Genomic DNA, 16,596 nt, shown 5'->3' with positions numbered 1-16,596 from the left:
TTTTACCCACACCGGGCCGCCCAACGATCCAGAAGAACGGACTGGTTGACCAAGAACGTTCCCAGCACTGATAGTGTTCATTCTCGAAGACCCATGACTTTTCTTTCTTCGCTTCCACGATGGCTTGATGCTTATACCAGAGACCAGAGTCGAGCGTATTCATCAGATCCCCCACCATTTGAGATGACATGCATTGTCGGCTTGACGCAACCAGCCTTTTCCGACAGGCGGCCTCCGAGTTGTCGACTAGAGGCCTCAGCTCAGCCAACACAGCTTTATACTTTCCATCATTGGCATGCTTGAAAGTCACTAATTGACGGTGATTGAACTGCAGTCCCAGGCCTTTCTCCGAGCCCATGGTTGCAGACGCGCAGCTAACGAATAACCCTTTGTCATTCTGGTTTATAATCAGTAACCAATCCTGTAGAGTGTATTGATTTTGGTAAACCGTACCTCGAGGTAGCCTTCGAGTCGTTTGTGGAGCTCTAATGAGGTCGTCTCGTCTAGCCCAGCCAAGAAAGACAGAAATGATCCATCCATCTTCCGTTCGAACATGTTGCCACCGGAAACGTCTGGAAACATCTCCCTCTCGTCGAACTGCAGTTGTTCAAAGACGTAGCGAAGCTCAATATTGGGCTCAGTACGCTGGGCCAGGTGTGCGACTTCATGGCGTAGTGTTTGGAGAGATTCACTCTCTGGTCGCATCATACTCCAGAATGCTCCACTGACTTTCAGGGCATGTCTTCTCATAATCTCTACCACGTCAAAGAAGAATGATGCCATTCCAGTGCCAACAAATGGGGTCCCGAAGAAAACGCAGCTCGTGACGCAGGGAAGGAGTTCTCCGAAGTCCTTCCGGAGTCTATCCATCTCGGTCAATGCCTGAAGAAGCCTGTTAGATAGGCCCATGGTTGACCGAGATTCCAAGGTAGAGATGGCATATACTTACTTTGGCAATTACTAGTCCCCCCATGCTGTGACCAATGAAGATAATTGGTCGACCCTTTTCGCCGGGTTCCTGAACTCAAAACACTTGGTTATCATGTCACTCATTTTCTTGGAATCGACGAGAAGGATGACCAACGGTTCGGTTAGCTTGAAGCGAAAGGAGCAGCCCACGGACGATGCTGTCGAAAAAGTTCTCAATCTGGTAGGTGCCTTGCCACGCTGAAGCGAAAGCGTAGCGCAGGATGCGAGCTCTCTTGAACGTGGCCGATAATCCTAACTTGCTCGTTACCCAATTGAATCCGCGTCTCGCCGTAGCTCCCATGATCGTCTTCCATGGTTTTTCCCCTGTCACCAACATTCCTCTTTTCTGGATTCCAAGCCCAGCAATTCAGGGTATCTGCGCCAAAGCCTGGAACGACGACGATACTGGGAGGATGTAAGATGAAGTGTCTTCAAATCTGGAGACAAATGGTTATTAAGGCGACTTACTCTATTTTCGGTTCCTGCACCGAATCGTCGACCACGTACATTCCTTGTTCGAGATCCCGCATCGGGGTTGGCTCCTTACGCGACATAATGACTTTGATTTGACCTTCTTAAGATTCGAAGCGTAGCGTGTGTTGGTAGACGAGTGCAAGATTACCTATAGGTATCGATGAAAAACAGCCTGGGGAACTTTCCGCCGAGGCAAAGAGGAATCAATGGTATCTATACGCGACTTGATTCCTGTGTCTTCAAAGGTGGCTTAGAGTGCCAAGTTCAAATCAGACGCGGAAGGATATCGTGCTGACATCTGGGCCTCGACATATCACGGCCGAAAAGTCAGCTGAGAAGTCGGCTGAGACCTGGTTCGCATTGGGACCTATTAGAATTAGAATCATGGGCGCTTACTTGCGCAGCCTGATCTGAACGAAGCCAACTTTTGAATTGTCTCGAACGTACAGAAGCCTCACAAGAGCCCCTTGCTTTAGCACTCGGGATACAAAGTAAAGCACCGTCTGTCCTTACATTAGCCACCAAAAAGCGGTCGTTTTCCTTGTCCACCGAGTGGTTTAGCAATTTGCTACCTGTGGAACTAACCTATGAAGTGTAGAGCTGTGGAATGGAAGTCGGTCCCTGGATCTACCTGATCGCCGACAATGGCAGAGCATGGCGGCGTCAAGGGCAGGCCGGAGTATGAGGTGCCCATGTGGGGCTGGTTCAGTCCATCACTGGTTCCAGGTATCAATTTGATACCATTGTAGTTATTGAGGCCACCTTGCAATGCCAATTTTAGCACATAAGGTACTTTAGGATACATATCAATGTCTCAAAGTGGACTCAAATGCAATCCGGGGAAGCTCTATACGATATGGCATCAACCATTCCTTACGCTCTACTGGTTTGGAACTGGGAAGATCTTCCAAGGATATCGTGGCACGCATGGCTTGAATGGAGAGAAAGTTCCGGCAATTTGTATAAGTTAATTTGGAGTGTCAATACCATTTGTTTCCTAGTTGGGTTGGGCTACTTTTGATCTCACGGCCACCAGACATATACGTCTGACCGGTCAGGTGGTGGCAGAGAGGGACAATGCAAAGCCGTGTACGCCCCGAAGAGTAGGACTGTTTGCTCGGAGCTTTGCCCCGCAAGGAACGCCCAAACCTGCATCTCTGCATCTTAGCTCAAGTGACAAGGAAATAAGCGATGCAAGACGAGGTAATTGTGTGTAAAAGTCCGTAGGTAACAACACCTTGTTGGTTGATCCATTGAGTTACTCAATATTTGCAGGAGTTTATCACAGTGGTCTTGAAATCCTCCGGCTCTCTTCCCAAAAGCTCACTCAACAACGGAGACGCAGCAGCCGCCTCACTCCTGCGAAACGCCTCAAATGACGAAGCCCATGGTTTCGAGTAGTCAATCCCATGGTAGGTAAAGTTGGGAATCACTTGCGCCTGAGAGGCGAACTGATCATCTGAAACCTGCTTGATCGCAACTGGAACCTTTGCGATCTCGCTGAGAATGCCGACCGTTTCCGACAAAGTCAGTGTCTTGATACCCGAAAAGAGTATTGTCTCATGACAGTAGGGAAAGCCGTCAGGGTCTGCGACGTAGCGCGATATGAGCTCAGCTGTAGCTTCTCCCAGCTCCTCTCTCTTGACCCATGCGATTCCGGGACCGCCACCATCGTGAGGAATCTTTATTTCGTTGACAGGTCGAGCCGGGTCAAAGAACGAAGTGTAGAGTGGGTAAGACTCGGTGTAAAGCCCCTCGCGGACAATCGTGTAGTCGAACCCAGGATGCTCTTTGCGGCAGTCACGAAGATATCTCTCGGTATCGAGGTGCGCCTTCATGACATGTGCCACTGACTTCCGGCTCTTTGCAGATCCAGCGAAGCCCAAAGACCCGTAAAAGATGTGCTTCACGCCACTTGCAATGGCGGTGTCGATGGCAAACTTGTGTCGCTTTGCGTGGTTTTGTTAGCTATCATACATACTTCCAACCACCAAGGGAGTTGAGCCTTACTCGAGATCTGTGTTCGTGTTCAACTGATGCATAGGAAATCAAGAACAGGGTCTTAATTCCGTGAAAGCTCTTTCGAATCGATGCATCGTCGTCGTAATCAGCTTGGCGCACGTCTGCTCCCAGCGCTTGCGCATCCGAAAGGTTTTTGGGATTTCTGGCGATGAGAACCAAATTCGTCGGGGAGAGACGTTGGAGAATGTGCTTTACAGTTCCTCCACCGATCCCTCCAGAGGCAGGGAAGATACCAACTTTGTGGGGGGATGTCATTTTGCTCTGGTAGACGAATAATGTAAGATGCTGTGATTATCTACACAAACCAAAACAACTTGGACCTAGTGGCACATAATGTTAAATACTTGTAGTCCGTCCGTCGAGACGCAGAGACGTCACAGTGGCCCTTTGTAGTCCGTGGAGAACCAGCTGACAGTGTAGTGGATATTTCTAGTGGATAACTCTCAAATTGTTCTTCTCGCTGAGTTTCAAGCTTAGAAATTGGGGTAGCTTAATAACCAGAATGGGCAGACGAAGTTCGTAAGGCGGAGTCCGTGGCGCAATTCAGTTCTGAAGCCATGGGAATTGACAAATCATGAGACGTGGTCTTTGCCTGTAAGTTCTCGTTTGAATCTACAAATGAGGGTGAGATATCGCTCCAGATTCGTTTTGCGTTCAATTCGCATTGCTCCCTCGTCACCGGTTGGGGAAATGCCGCCTCCGCCCCTCACGCCGGGAAAAGCGGGTCTCTCGGCCGTTCGCCTCCGGCCCCCTTGATCCGGCCTCGCGGGATGGAAGAAGGCTAAGATTGGAATGCTAGTTCAAACGAAAAGAACATTATTTCTATAAAGTGGCTTGTCAAGGTTTTTTGTCTTAGTTTTGTTGCCTGTATCTGCTACCTCGTGCATCCACTTTGGTTTCTGTCGGGTTTTAACAATCGTACTTGGAATGTTACCTCATCCTTTACTTAGGTATACTTAAGTAGGTCCTCATCCAGCGAGTGAGCAGGATCGTTATGAGCCTCTGCATCAGCTATTCCGAAATAAATAGCTGAAACTATCTAGTACGCATAAGCATTCTGTGCCGTGAGGCTGACCGTTGGCCTAGTGCTTCGCCGACACACAATACCAACTGTCCGGTACCGACGGCTGTCTCGCCACTCATCATTAGAGGAATGCAATAAGATGATCTCATTAGAGAACGCGCTTCCGATACTGGATATTTTGTTGCAAGTAAATGCCGGACCGAAGAAGGACAAAACCACATGTCGCCCCGGCCCGTAGACTTTTCTCATATCCACGAACACGACCGCTTCATTGCTTGAGTCGATTCCCATCGTCTCGTCATCTGGAAATTCAAGGTGCCCTGGTCTTGTCAAACTAGCAAAAATTGATCAAAAATTCGAGGCATTTTTGCTCCACTTCATTCTACTCATCCCGCAATCGCCCTTACAGAGGTAATGCTTGTACCTCGACATGTATTAAGTGATGGTTCTACCTCGACTTGTTTCGTGCATTCAGACTCGTCATCTTCGACTTCATCGACATCCTCAACATCCTCAACCATGCCTACTATTAGTATCATTTCGACTAGCTCTTCTACCTCCTCCACTTCAACTTCAACTGATTCTTCTACTACCTCAATCCTGACAACATCCTCGTCCACCTCGTCTTCATCTACCGACGCACTAACAACGACGAGCTCTTCGTCCTCTAGCACCGACACGGCTTCACCTAGCACAGAAAGGGTGACCTCCTCGACTTCGAGCACTTCAAGCTCCAGCGGAAGCACCACAGCTACGCCCTCCACACCCAGCTCGAGCTCCTCTACCGCAAACACCAGCAGCGCATCATCTGCCAGTAGCACCAGCTCATCAACCAGCAGCCTAGGAAGTTCATCAACGACCAGCTCCAGTATCTCTTCAACCAGCAGCTTGACAACCTCATCTTCGAGCACCACATCTCTGAGCAGCCTGGCCACAAGCCTCCTCAGCATCAGCAGCACTCTCAGTGATACCCTGAACAGCACCCTCAGCAGTAGTAGCAGCAGTACCTCCTCGCTTTCGCTCTCCTCGGCCAGTGTATCTTCAATCTCATCCTCTATTCTTCCCAGCAACTCCTCGACCATCCCAATCTCAACTTCCAGCTCCTTGACCAGCCCTGTCACCATTGTCACCTCATCGTCGTCCTCATCATCCATCATCGTGATCTCGCCTACGGAGCTTTCCATCACAACGGGCGGGACAATGTCTGACCCGTCCATCGGTCTAGCCTTCCCTGCTCCGTCCACCACTCCATCCCCTACTTCATCTCTCGCCCCTTCAACGTCAGCGAATTCCACGACTACTATCCCAGATCTCGTCGGGGTTCCCTTTAAGCTGGTAATTCTCGCAGCTGCCAACCCGACCAACCCGACCAACTCGGTCTAGACATGGGTGTATTTCTTGCAGTTCGTATAGGGCGCTCTTTCGGGCCGTTATCGTTTCTCATTACCCCCCGATCATGTTCTTCACAAAATCGTTTTTGATGGGCGATTGCCACACTTCATCAAGGAGAAGTTGGGATTACTCGGTCATGATTCAAGTAGTTGGGCGCTCCTTGTCACCTCACATTCTCTGGCCCTTTTCCCATCATGAAATACACAGAATATAAACACTCCGCGTTACCATTCCCATAACAAGCACCAAGTAAAACTTTTCCGGTTTTGATCAATGTACACCATCCATCTTGTTCGTTTATACACTACTATACTTCTCGAGCTGCGCGACACTCGACAGCCTCCTCCTAAATCAATGGCCTAGCTTCCTCCACGGCCATCGGCGGCAGCATACCAAGCTTTTGGAACTCGATGTACGTCGCAAAAATACCCTCCGCCGTATCAACGAACCCGTTCCAGCCCATGACGCGGGCCTTGTTCGGGCTCAGGCGGCCGTAGCCATCGGGCAGCACAGCAACGTCCGTGAACATGAACTGGCCCTCGGGGTCCTGGAAGGGGTCGAGCAGCAGGTTGTACTTCTCCATAATCTCCTTCCAGGCTTCGTGGTTCTCGGGCTCCTTGGCCCAGGCGACGAAGGACCACGAGAACTTGAAGCCTCCACGGGGGCCGAACCTAGAATCGACATTAATCAGCAAACTTACTCAAGTTTCCTTCTCCGAGATCCAACAACACGTACCCAATAGGCGGCTCGCCAGGCATAGAAATCGTCTGCATCTTTGACTCATCCACCTCTGGCCTCCCAACATTCGAGATACCAAACCATTTCGCGAGCTCAGGCCAGAACAACGCAAAGCTGAAAGATCCCTGGTCACTCGAGTTGAACGCCTGATTCCCACAATGCTCATTCAAAACAGCCCACTCGGACAGATACCCGGTAAGGTGAGCATGCGACTGCGTGTGGTCCTTGAGCCAAGCCGCCATCGTGCCGGGGAACTCGAGCGGTTTGCCTAGATGAGCCTGCACGGCGGCGTAGACACCGAGTCCGTAAAACGCATTCATCTGCGCGTTCTCCACGGCGCCGACGATCCAGGAGGGGCGGAAGACGTTCCATTTTGCGCCCGTCCTGGCGCAGTGGTCAAAGAGAGCGTCTTCCTGCGGGTAGTAAAAGTTTGGCTCGCTGGTGACGCGCTGCGCTGATTCCACGAAGGGCGAGATGGCCTGTCCGATGTGGCCGCCGTAATTCTTGGCACCGGTCTGCAGGACAATGCGCTTGGGGCGGATGGAGGACTTTTCTAGCCCGCCTAGGAAGTTTCGGAGCAAGGCGGCTGGTCAAGAGTGTCAAGAACCGTGATCTCATTTTTCGGAGAAAAGAGGCTCGTGTGAACTTACAGTTGACTTTGACGAGAGCTTCGGCGTTGGACCAAGCCGCGGCCCCGGGCTCGGGCTTTGGCTGGAGGTAGGAGTAGAAAAAGACGTAGTCCGCCGTGACTTGACGCTCCTTTAGACCTTGCGCGATGACGTCCGCGTCCGCCAGGAAATCCAGCGAGATGTGTTCGATGCGCGTCTGCTGCTCAACAGAGAAGAAGCTCATCATCTTCTCTGAGAGGGGGCTTCTCGACACTATCCAGACCTTCTTCCATCGCTGCGGTGCGTCGAGGAGGACCCTCAGGGTGTGGAATCCGCTGATGCCATTGGCGCCGGTGATGAGGGCCGTCAGGTCTGTGATATCGGATGGGAAAGTTGGCAAGTTGCGGAAGATGCCTTTGTTCTGAAGAGGGAGGGCCTGAGACATTGCGGTCGATGTAAGAGTGGTTTGCGTGGTTGAAGTTCTTCAAGTGTCACTTAACCTACTGATTATTGGAAATCCATTGCCGATTGGATACACTCAATCTTTACTTACACATAACATTGGACGGTACCCTGCCGAGGCTCCCGAATTGGAGTAGTTCCATCTCAGGAGGCGATTGTTTGCCAATTGGTCGTGTTCGTTTCACCATCCCACCGGCTGCAAGTGGGTTAAAGTGTCGTTTCGACGCATACCTACGCACCAGTGATTTTCTCGTCAGTTTACAGGACACGACGGGAATTGTTTTCCGCAGCGTCGACAGCTTGGAAGGGGCTTGAAGCTATTGTAAGCAACTATTCAGAGTTGCGTCAGAGTCCTGGACCAACAGCCGTCCGCTTTCCACATCCAGCAGCTCTCCCAACGTTGGCCATTACATACCTTGGTATCCTTAGAACGGCGTATGCGCTAGACAAGCTTTCTACAAATCGGCGGGGTCTTCGGTCTAACCATCCACCCGCGTGGTCCAGTCTACGATGCTTAGCGAGAATGCGAGATGCCGTCCGGCCGAATACATCAAGCAGCGTCCTATTGTACGGCCGAGTTTCGTACTGGATTTCAAACCTCGGTTCAGACCGAGGCAAGTGGGTATCTGGTTCACAGTCCACGGCCCGCCACATTGAATACCAACTTAACTAAGGGCTAAGGATCGGAAAGGATGGTAGGTAAGCCGGGACTGCAAGAAGGCGTCGAAGCAACGCCTCTCCCGCCACGGACCCCGCAACCGGCACCGGCAGACGGGTAGTGTCAAGGATCTATTGATCCAACGGGACTTACCCACCTCCGGCGGGATGAAGTTTGTTGTGGGGACTTAAAGCCGCCGACTGTCCCGGAGAGAGCCCATGATGAGCCAACATCGTGTGTCCATTTCAGCAACTGTCTTTTTTGAAACGGCACCTCAAGGCCCTCCTTATTCGCTTCATAAAGAATGAAGCTCTACTTCCAGACGGTCGATGTTGTGCGTTCGGAAGACTGGAAGCTGAATCCTGCAGAGCGCGGTACTCGCCGTGTACAAAGTGACGCTCGTCCAAAGTCAAAGTCAGGCTGTGACGGCTCCTCGCCAACATTGTCAAAAGTAATTTCTCTTCTATAGGCCACGCTTAGTATCTGTCTCTCGTTTACTCTCGACACCAAAGTTGGCGTCTGTTTTATATACACAAGCTCTCGTACTCTTCCACCTACACCGTATCAAACCTGGTCAACGACATGAGTTTTAACACCACCGGAATTTTCTAGGGCCGTGAGATAGCAGACAACCAAGCCTGGGACCGCGAGGTGCTCGTTCAGGTATCCTCGATACAACAGCAAAACTTCCACGCGGTGAAGCTGCTACCACGGAACCGCGCTCCATCAGAGTGGCTCATCTCCGTAAGGTCTGGCGGCAAAGACGGTGAGGACGAGGAGACCATCATCGTGGACGACTCGATGCAGAACAAGTTCAACATCAGGTGTAATGCGCTGGTGTACGACCACGAGCACGAGGATTTGATCTCCATGTTGAACGCGTCACCGACGACGGTTGCCTGTATGGTCAGGAGCGCATAGATAAGGAGGACCTAATACATATACCTAGATGAGATGAGAAGACGTAGAAGGAAGAGATCAAGACTGTGAGATGGATTCCGTAACCATGTGTTCGATTTGATTGTGAGATGTACTACGAGTGATTGTCCGTTTTTTTTTCCCGTTCTACCTGTGGCACTCACGTGTTCAACGACCATCGATGCCGGACCACAGCTTCGATCGGGTTCCTCGAATCGAACCCCGTGACCGGCCTCGACGTGACATGTTACACGTCAGAATTCGGTGCTAGCAATCACCGGTTCAAACAACACCATACTCGACCTTATGATTGGATACCGTTATGGTGATAGAGTACAACCGCAACCTTGAAGAAGGAGATAGATCCGTCAAGATCTAGGGACTAGCAACTGCCAGATACGGAACGGATGTGACGAAGCACCATGATCCGGAAATAAGTAGCGATGATGGGATCTCACGGCACATAAGTAAAGCCCCCTCTGAGTATTCTCATGACTTTTCACATCATCAAGCACTCACCACACCACACTCCTGATCCCCTAAACATCAAAAGCAACCAAAAATGATCTCCGCGCCCTTGCACCACATAACCATCCTCACAGCACTAGCCGCACCAGTCCTCTCAACCCTCGTCCCCCCAGGCTCCCAACAAGGAACCTACATCGTGACCCTCACCCCAGAAGGTCGAGAACTCCACACCCGAATCCCCGACATCGACATACCACCACTACCACACATCCCTCGCCGCGATACAACAACCTGGCCCCCTGACACCACCAAAGCAATCTGCTCCGACAGCCCCTGGATCACCACGGCCGACTTCGCCCCCCACCCCAACGGCGCGCGCAACGCCTTCGCGGCGCACTGCGCCGCGCTCAACGGCAAACGCCTCGGCTACCGCGAAAATTTTTACAGCCATTGGGGCGACGCGGTGGCGTACATGTGTTCGTATGCCGGGAGCGGGGACGTAGGGAACGGGAAGAATGGCGGTAACCCGTGTGTTGTGCAGGAGTGGGTTGATGCTGTTGAGTGGGCTGCGAAGGATTGTGGGGGGAGGAATGGGGATGGGTTTATGGAGTGTGGTGAGTTCTTCTTCTTCTCCTTCTTTTTCCTCCTTCTTCTCTCCCGATCTTTGATATAGAAGTTCTGTGTACGGATGTAAGTGTAGAGTGTAAGTGTGTGAAGGTGCTGACGTTGGCAATGGTACAGCCTATCTCTCGATTCCTGGATGGAAAAAGGTGAGATGAACCTTGAGTTTGACGTTTGACGGGATGGTCGGCTGACTTATATTCCAGGCGTACGGATACACGCACATCAACACCCCCTTCTGCTGAGGGTCTTTGTGAGAAAAGTGACTGCATCACAAACCTGAGGATTTGGGGATGCCATGGTCTGCGAGAAGTACACTGAGATGGCACTTTTATCATTTGAATCAATAATGCAAAAGAGAAGACATAAAGCTGGACAATAAAGCTGTGTTCGGATTGACGCACCGGTGGGATGTCAGCGAGGAGAGTCAAGTACATCGCTGCAACATGCATCATTTGGACATGGACAGATTAAGCGTTTCCTTGGAAAGATTCTGACCAAAGCTTTGTTCCTCTCATTTCGATCCAACTCGCACTCTATCTCCAAGTAGCGAGCTACGAAACTTGTTTTTCACTTGCTTTTCCCAATTTTACGTTTTTTGGATTCTCATTTGGATCCCTCAGATCCTACTGTGTAACCAACCCACCCAAGTGCACTCACCCCCTTATGCCTTGAGAATCTTGGCCAGCTCAGCAACGATAGCATCACCAGTCTCCTTGGTGCCAGCGTTACCGCCGAGGTCCTTTGTCCGCACACCGCCGTCAATGACGGCCTTGACGGCATCCTCGACGGCCTGGGCCTCCTTGGGCAGGTTGAGAGAGTAGCGCAGCATCATGGCGACGGAGAGGATCGTGCCGATGGGGTTGACGACGCCCTTGCCAGAGATATCGGGGGCGGAGCCTACATCACAAATATTAGCACAAAGCATTCCCCTCGAAGATCAAGGGTTGGGGTCGGGGGACCACATACCGTGAATAGGCTCGTAGATGCCGTTGCACTTCCCCTTACCATCCGGAATACCGCTCAAACTAGCACTGGGCAAAAGTCCAATGCTACCGGGGATAACGCTCGCCTCGTCAGAGATAATGTCGCCAAACAGGTTACTCGTGACAACGACACCGTTCAGCGCCCGCGGGCTCTTGACGAGCAACATGGCGGCCGAGTCGATGAGCTGGTGCTCAATCTTCAACTGCGGGAACTCCTTCTCAAACAGCTCCGTAATGACCTTGCGCCACAGCCGGCTCGTGGCCAACACGTTCGCCTTATCCAGACTCCACACCGTCTTCTCCCCGCGCGCAATCGCCAGGAATCCGGCCAGTCTTCCGATGCGCTCTACCTCCTCGCGGCTGTACGGCTCCGAGTCCCACGCCTTGCCGTCGCCGGTATCCTCCTTGCCTGGTATTCGTCAGCTGAGATTCAAGTTGAGAATTCATCTGGTAACTAACGCTCGCCAAAGTAGATGCCACCGGTCAACTCGCGGACGATCACCATGTCGGTGCCGCGGCAGACCTCAGCCTTGAGCGGGGAGAAGTCGACGAGCGCCTCGGAGGCGAAGCTGCAGGGCCGGAGGTTGCCGTAGGTGCCCATCTCCTTGCGGAGGCGGAGGAGACCTTGCTCCGGGCGGACGGCGCCGGTGCCCCATTTCGGACCGCCGATGGCGCCGAGGAGGACTGCGTCGGCGGCCGAGGCGGCAGCGAGGGCCTCGTCGGTCAGGGGGGAACCGGTTGCGTCGATGGAGGCCTGTGGGTGCCCAAGGGAAGGGCTTGTGTCAGTTTGAGGTTCTTTGGAAGCTGGGGCGAGTGGGATCCGGGAACGGGGTCGTAGGGGACTTACACCACCGAGAAGGTGCTCCTGGAGGTTGAACTTGCCAGCCGAGGGGCTGCTGGTCTCAATTGTCTTGAGAACCTGTATAAACAAACACACGCATATTGATCAGTCTCGTGTGGTTTGTAGGAAGCAAATCGAGCATGATCCGGGTCGACGCAATTCATGTTGGCCGGCAGCATACCTTGATAGCCTCGGCGACAACCTAGAAACAAAGTAAAATACGTTAGCCGTCAATTCTGTCAATCCCGTTTCTATCTCAGCTCTACAATCTGCCAAGAGCCAGAAAGCTTGTTGCACCCTCGCCAGTCATCCGGAAGCTCACCTCAGGACCGCAGTGGTCACCGCCAAACACCACAATGTTGTGAGTCGCCATTTTTGTCTATGACTGATGGATATTTGATGGGAAAGAGGCAGGAAGAGTCTTGAAGCTGCGTCGAAGGAAGAAGACAAGGGGGGTATCTGTTGCAATTGGAGAGAAGAGGAGGAGATGAAGAGGAGAGAAAGTAAATACAAAGTTAATTCCACTCCCAGGTGACAGCAAGAGAGCTCCTATTTGCCCCGCATCCCGCACACAGATTGGAAAAAAGTCGTGGTGCTGGCAATGGCAGTGGCACGGCCTCAACCCCGCCTTCCGACGTCGGAGCTGTTGACCTTCCCTAGTAGTCCGTAGTCCCTAAGGTAGAGTTCGTAACTGTGGTGGGATGAGCTGACATTACAGCACTGGTGGCCCACCCAAGGTGAGTACCCCACAAACGCTTCCGGGGGGCGTTTGGTTCGTTCGCTCGGCTTCTATCGGTGCCGCTTCGTCCCGGTTTCCACAAATCTGCCCCCTTCCGGTTGCTGCGTCCGACGACGATCCGCACATCGGGTGGACTCAGGCCGAGTGATTCATCATGGGGATATCGGGATGACCTCTATCAGATCTGCCGTTCCTGCAGCCGTGGCACGGCCTAGTAGCTTATATAGGTCTAGAGTCTGGACCTTTCACCGGGAAATCCGAAAATCGGCAGATCCACCGTCACTTCACTTCACTCCCATCGGTCATTTTCGACATGTTCGTTGTCGCCTCACGATAGCTTCAATACCCTCTTTTATCAGCATCCTCTCGTTTGTTATTCATAATTAAGCCGCAAGGTATGTACTCTGGAATTATATATACTCATCAATATCCAAGATGACTTGATGACGGATCGCCCCGTTTCTCTTTCTAAACCTTTTCTTTTCCTCGCGTACCGTCATTGACTTTTTGGGGCCGGTCATTATCGTTGTGCTTCAATGCACTCACGTATTACCTGAATGATTTGCGGGCTAGCGGGCTCGCCCCCGGTGGTCCCAGCGCTGGGCCATTTCCCCGGAGCCGACCGCCTCGCATGTTGGGTGTGTTTGAACAGAAAGCACATATGTACACAGATGGAAGTGTCCGCTTGGATATGTTGATGCACGATCCATGGAGCCACATTTCGCAGGACTCACTGATGACATGTTAGCATTGGTAAAGCACAAAGGTGCTAGCCGGCCATCTTGAAGAGGCAGAATGGGAGGAGTAGTATCATACCATTGGACCATGTAATCTCCTTGCCTATCCGCGCCGTTCCTGCAGACGCATCGAACGTTGTACGTCGCTTTCGTCGGCGAGGGTAGGCTGGCTTCAGTGAAACCCGTGGGCGACATCATCCCCCCAAGGTGATCCTGGAAACTGCCCGACACAAATCGCTGTGATCGTTGACTGCCAGGTGCCTGGGTACCGCGCTTTTGTCGACTCTCAACGAGCTTGCGCAGCTCGCTTGCTGCGTCACCCCCTTTGCCCTGTGCCCCGTTCATCACGGTTTCCGCTTCGCTCTCAGCCTCGTGCTGCGAAACTGACGCTCCCAAGCTGCTCGAGCTGTGTTCACTGACGCTCCTTCGAGACGAATGGAACATGGAAGCTGACGACGGCCGACGGGGATCTGGTAATGCGAATGAGGTATTTCGGCTGGGGATGATGATTGGCTCGTCATCTGTCGAAGAGTCGTCATCCTCGGACTCCCAACTTTTCTCCCTGCGCGGCATTTCCCGTGTCACTGGTAGTCTCCGTGCCTCCTCGAGTCGCGGCTCATCCATCACCATGGTGGTCTCGGCCCGCGCCCTGCCTCTCGAGTCGATAGTAAACTTCACAGCCGTGCGAGGCCGCGGAGGTGCCGACTCCGGTATCGACGTCAAGCTGGAGAGGCGAGAGTGCTGCTGTTTCAGGGGCGATACTCTACCAGACGGGCGGCTTGGTGGCCTGCTTGGGCCGGCTACGGGACCATTGGCCACCTGAGGCCTCGGCTGTATGGCTGGAGCGAGTTTTGGCAATGATGGCTTTGCCAGTCCGCGTCTTCCACGATTTTCACTGGCACTTCGTTGCAGTCCGTTGAGCCGCCCATTCGATTTGGCCGGAGAATTCAATGCCCTTCCTTGACCCAGCTCCTTGGTACTGAGGGAGCGGCGGATATCGCCGTGCATAGGCGCTCTCGATTGTGATTCTGCTGCCGCTGCAAGGGCGAACTGTGCTGAACCTTGTGTGACGGGGATGTGTGCACCCATGTTTGATGACAATGGTCGACCGAACAAGACACCGGGATCGACTCCGCCGGGACTCATAATACCAAACGGATCCTCCATTGATGTTGAGAACGAATTTGAGACCATGGAGATATCTGCCGAGCTGGATTGAACATTATTCATGACAGGTTTGGGGGCCAGGGGTCGAGTCCGCTTGATGGGTTGGGCAGTATCTTGACTACCTGACGGCGGCAGGGCGGCAGACTCTTGAAACATTTGGGAGGCGTCAAAGGAAGGCATGTGGCGATGTCCCGAGGTTTGAAAGACATTGGGACCAAAGGAGAAGTCGATTTCCATGCCTGACATGTCGGCACTCGGATCCCAAAAGCTTGCGCCAGCGTTTGCCGGAGCCGACATGGGATATCCGAACATGTCGGTGGCAGTTACAAAGGCCGCCATATTGGGATGTTGTGGGTTTCCAGAAAAGTCTGGCTGGCCGTAGCCATGATCATTCTGCATGTTGTCGCCCTGTAGCTTAGGAGCAAGCTTCCGGCCACCCTTGTGGGAAGATGGGGGAGGAGTTGCCGTTTGCCCGTCCAGATCCGCCACGCTCTCCCTGCCTTGTGAACTTTTTACTATGTTGTTTTGTGACGCCACCTTTGGACTGGCCGAACTGCCTTCCCGACTGGAAAAGTCTGCTCGCTCGATCGGGGGCTTGGGAGAAGAGGGCAGTCGTCGAGCTGCGGCAACCGGGGGTAGAGGTAGGTTCGTATTGGGAGAGAAGTGGTTGGCATGTGTTGCTATCTGAGCGGCGAGGCTCTCGGCGGACAGAGGCCTCTTGAGGCTTGCCGAAGCAGGGTATGTAGTAGCACCTGTGGCAAAGTCGGGGAATGTACCCTGAGAGCCTCGAAGGTTGCCTGGGGTTGTGTTGAAGACGGAGTATTCTTCTGCAAAGCAAGGCGTCCAACCGCCAGCGTCGTCAAAGTGACCCTGGGACTGCTTGGGAGTTTCGAAAACGGGGCTCGGGAAAACGGCGGAAGTGGGAGTCTGTTTAGGGGTGGGCGGCTGAGCGTTTGGGTTTCCAAAGCTGTAGTCAGAGTTTCTCGTTAGCAAAACGGTGTTTTGATAGATTGTCCGGCCTGTGAATCTTGCGACCTGGTCGGGAGGCAGAAACAGAAAGACGAACGTGAATGGGGCGGGTTTGGTAGAATTCTTGCCTGGACGCCAGCTGATCCCCACTCATAGCAATTCTACTGTAGTTCACACAACCCTAACTTGAACATGACAAGAACCACCCTAACCAACGGAATTGTGCAAGTTTGAGGATATCGAGGGGTTCAGAGGACAGCCAAAGGAAGACCAGGGGCGCAATCGGCGGCTTGGGGGTCGGTGGAAGCGAGGAGTGAGTGCTGTCGATTGGTCGGTTCGTGAATGTTAGGTAGATAGATATCAGGCGGGGGCGACGTCAGATGCGTATATCATTGATCATTACAGAAGGTCCAAGACGGCAATTTCATGGGAGAAAATAGTACACCGAATGACGAAGAGCTGGCGTGAGCAAAAGGAGCGTATCCGTAAGGTGTCCGAGGAACTCAAGCCGGGGGGGAGGTTGGGAGTCGAGGGGAAGTTTGGTAAAAGGGAGGTCCGTGAGGTGCGGCGCAGAAAGCAAGTATCGGTGCTCTGTACGGCGGCGGAAGCGTGATTACAGAAGCAGATGAAATATCTAGTCGACAGAGTCGTAACACGGCAGATGCTAAGCCTGGTCTGCAGCGAAGGGCGCTTCCTAGTTCCAGGAGAACACAGGATCGAGAAGAGGCAGCACGAGAAGGGGGAGGGGAGATGGTGAAGAAGTGCTAAGGAGCGTCCAGGAACCAATCGTTCACTTTGTGGGA

General features: G+C 52.6%; 8 protein-coding genes across 8 annotated transcripts; 3 read left to right on the top strand and 5 right to left on the bottom strand.

Moving 5' to 3' along the window:
- Positions 1–352: 352 nt before the first annotated feature.
- On the bottom strand, positions 353–1,755 carry BDP55DRAFT_646529 (uncharacterized protein). The gene is made up of 4 exons (XM_060573712.1): positions 1,438–1,755; positions 1,085–1,374; positions 950–1,018; positions 353–882 (listed from the first exon to the last, which is right to left on the bottom strand). The coding sequence occupies exons 2-4, from the start codon at positions 1,304–1,306 to the stop codon at positions 409–411; spliced, it is 765 nt and encodes a 254-aa protein (XP_060434967.1). The 5' UTR covers positions 1,307–1,374; positions 1,438–1,755; the 3' UTR covers positions 353–408.
- A 950-nt stretch (positions 1,756–2,705) lies between these two features.
- On the bottom strand, positions 2,706–3,799 carry BDP55DRAFT_750954 (NmrA family protein; the record flags this gene model as incomplete). The annotated part of the gene is made up of 2 exons (XM_060580630.1): positions 3,454–3,799; positions 2,706–3,392 (listed from the first exon to the last, which is right to left on the bottom strand). Exons 1-2 carry the CDS (start codon positions 3,718–3,720, stop codon positions 2,706–2,708), a joined length of 954 nt encoding a protein of 317 aa, XP_060434966.1. The 5' UTR covers positions 3,721–3,799.
- A 992-nt stretch (positions 3,800–4,791) lies between these two features.
- Positions 4,792–6,218, top strand: BDP55DRAFT_259696 (uncharacterized protein). The gene has a single exon (XM_060566331.1). It carries the CDS (start codon positions 4,904–4,906, stop codon positions 5,870–5,872), a length of 969 nt encoding a protein of 322 aa, XP_060434965.1. The 5' UTR covers positions 4,792–4,903; the 3' UTR covers positions 5,873–6,218.
- Positions 6,219–6,227: 9 nt separating this feature from the next.
- On the bottom strand, positions 6,228–7,672 carry BDP55DRAFT_690224 (uncharacterized protein; the record flags this gene model as incomplete). Its single annotated transcript, XM_060576841.1, has 3 exons — positions 6,228–6,552; positions 6,617–7,205; positions 7,270–7,672. 3 exons carry the CDS (start codon positions 7,670–7,672, stop codon positions 6,228–6,230), a joined length of 1,317 nt encoding a protein of 438 aa, XP_060434964.1.
- A 739-nt stretch (positions 7,673–8,411) lies between these two features.
- Positions 8,412–9,356, top strand: BDP55DRAFT_710912 (uncharacterized protein). The gene is made up of 2 exons (XM_060578167.1): positions 8,412–8,798; positions 8,960–9,356. The coding sequence occupies exons 1-2, from the start codon at positions 8,652–8,654 to the stop codon at positions 9,266–9,268; spliced, it is 456 nt and encodes a 151-aa protein (XP_060434963.1). The 5' UTR covers positions 8,412–8,651; the 3' UTR covers positions 9,269–9,356.
- Positions 9,357–9,827: 471 nt separating this feature from the next.
- On the top strand, positions 9,828–10,599 carry BDP55DRAFT_723883 (uncharacterized protein; the record flags this gene model as incomplete). The annotated part of the gene is made up of 3 exons (XM_060578810.1): positions 9,828–10,347; positions 10,475–10,503; positions 10,561–10,599. 3 exons carry the CDS (start codon positions 9,828–9,830, stop codon positions 10,597–10,599), a joined length of 588 nt encoding a protein of 195 aa, XP_060434962.1.
- Positions 10,600–10,712: 113 nt separating this feature from the next.
- On the bottom strand, positions 10,713–12,821 carry BDP55DRAFT_259603 (3-isopropylmalate dehydrogenase). Its single transcript, XM_060566330.1, has 6 exons — positions 12,504–12,821; positions 12,363–12,383; positions 12,188–12,259; positions 11,800–12,094; positions 11,324–11,749; positions 10,713–11,254 (listed from the first exon to the last, which is right to left on the bottom strand). Exons 1-6 carry the CDS (start codon positions 12,552–12,554, stop codon positions 11,019–11,021), a joined length of 1,101 nt encoding a protein of 366 aa, XP_060434961.1. The 5' UTR covers positions 12,555–12,821; the 3' UTR covers positions 10,713–11,018.
- Positions 12,822–13,469: 648 nt separating this feature from the next.
- On the bottom strand, positions 13,470–15,947 carry BDP55DRAFT_690222 (PHD-finger domain-containing protein; the record flags this gene model as incomplete). Its single annotated transcript, XM_060576840.1, has 3 exons — positions 13,470–13,653; positions 13,737–15,769; positions 15,891–15,947. The coding sequence occupies 3 exons, from the start codon at positions 15,945–15,947 to the stop codon at positions 13,470–13,472; spliced, it is 2,274 nt and encodes a 757-aa protein (XP_060434960.1).
- Between the last annotated feature and the right edge of the window lie 649 nt (positions 15,948–16,596).

Source organism: Colletotrichum godetiae, assembly GCF_030913485.1.
Source record: "Colletotrichum godetiae strain CBS 193.32 chromosome Unknown BDP55scaffold_4, whole genome shotgun sequence".
Lineage (NCBI taxonomy): Eukaryota > Fungi > Ascomycota > Sordariomycetes > Glomerellales > Glomerellaceae > Colletotrichum > Colletotrichum godetiae.
This window is presented reverse-complemented; position numbering and strand designations above follow the sequence as displayed.

Excerpts from the sequence above, each read along its gene's own strand:
- BDP55DRAFT_259603 (XM_060566330.1), bottom strand. The coding sequence starts at position 12,554 with ATGGCGACTCACAACATTGTGGTGTTTGGCGGTGACCACTGCGGTCCT. Across the intron at positions 11,750-11,799 it reads TGGCATCTACTTTGGCGAGC|GCAAGGAGGATACCGGCGAC; the intron begins GTTAGTTACCAG and ends GACGAATACCAG. Across the intron at positions 11,255-11,323 it reads CATCTACGAGCCTATTCACG|GCTCCGCCCCCGATATCTCT; the intron begins GTATGTGGTCCC and ends TTTGTGATGTAG.
- BDP55DRAFT_646529 (XM_060573712.1), bottom strand. The coding sequence starts at position 1,306 with ATGTTGGTGACAGGGGAAAAACCATGGAAGACGATCATGGGAGCTACG. Across the intron at positions 1,019-1,084 it reads CGCTTCAAGCTAACCGAACC|GAACCCGGCGAAAAGGGTCG; the intron begins GTTGGTCATCCT and ends TTTTGAGTTCAG. Across the intron at positions 883-949 it reads GGGGACTAGTAATTGCCAAA|GCATTGACCGAGATGGATAG; the intron begins GTAAGTATATGC and ends AGGCTTCTTCAG.
- BDP55DRAFT_710912 (XM_060578167.1), top strand. The coding sequence starts at position 8,652 with ATGAAGCTCTACTTCCAGACGGTCGATGTTGTGCGTTCGGAAGACTGG. Across the intron at positions 8,799-8,959 it reads CCTCGCCAACATTGTCAAAA|GGCCGTGAGATAGCAGACAA; the intron begins GTAATTTCTCTT and ends GGAATTTTCTAG.
- BDP55DRAFT_259696 (XM_060566331.1), top strand. The coding sequence starts at position 4,904 with ATGCTTGTACCTCGACATGTATTAAGTGATGGTTCTACCTCGACTTGT.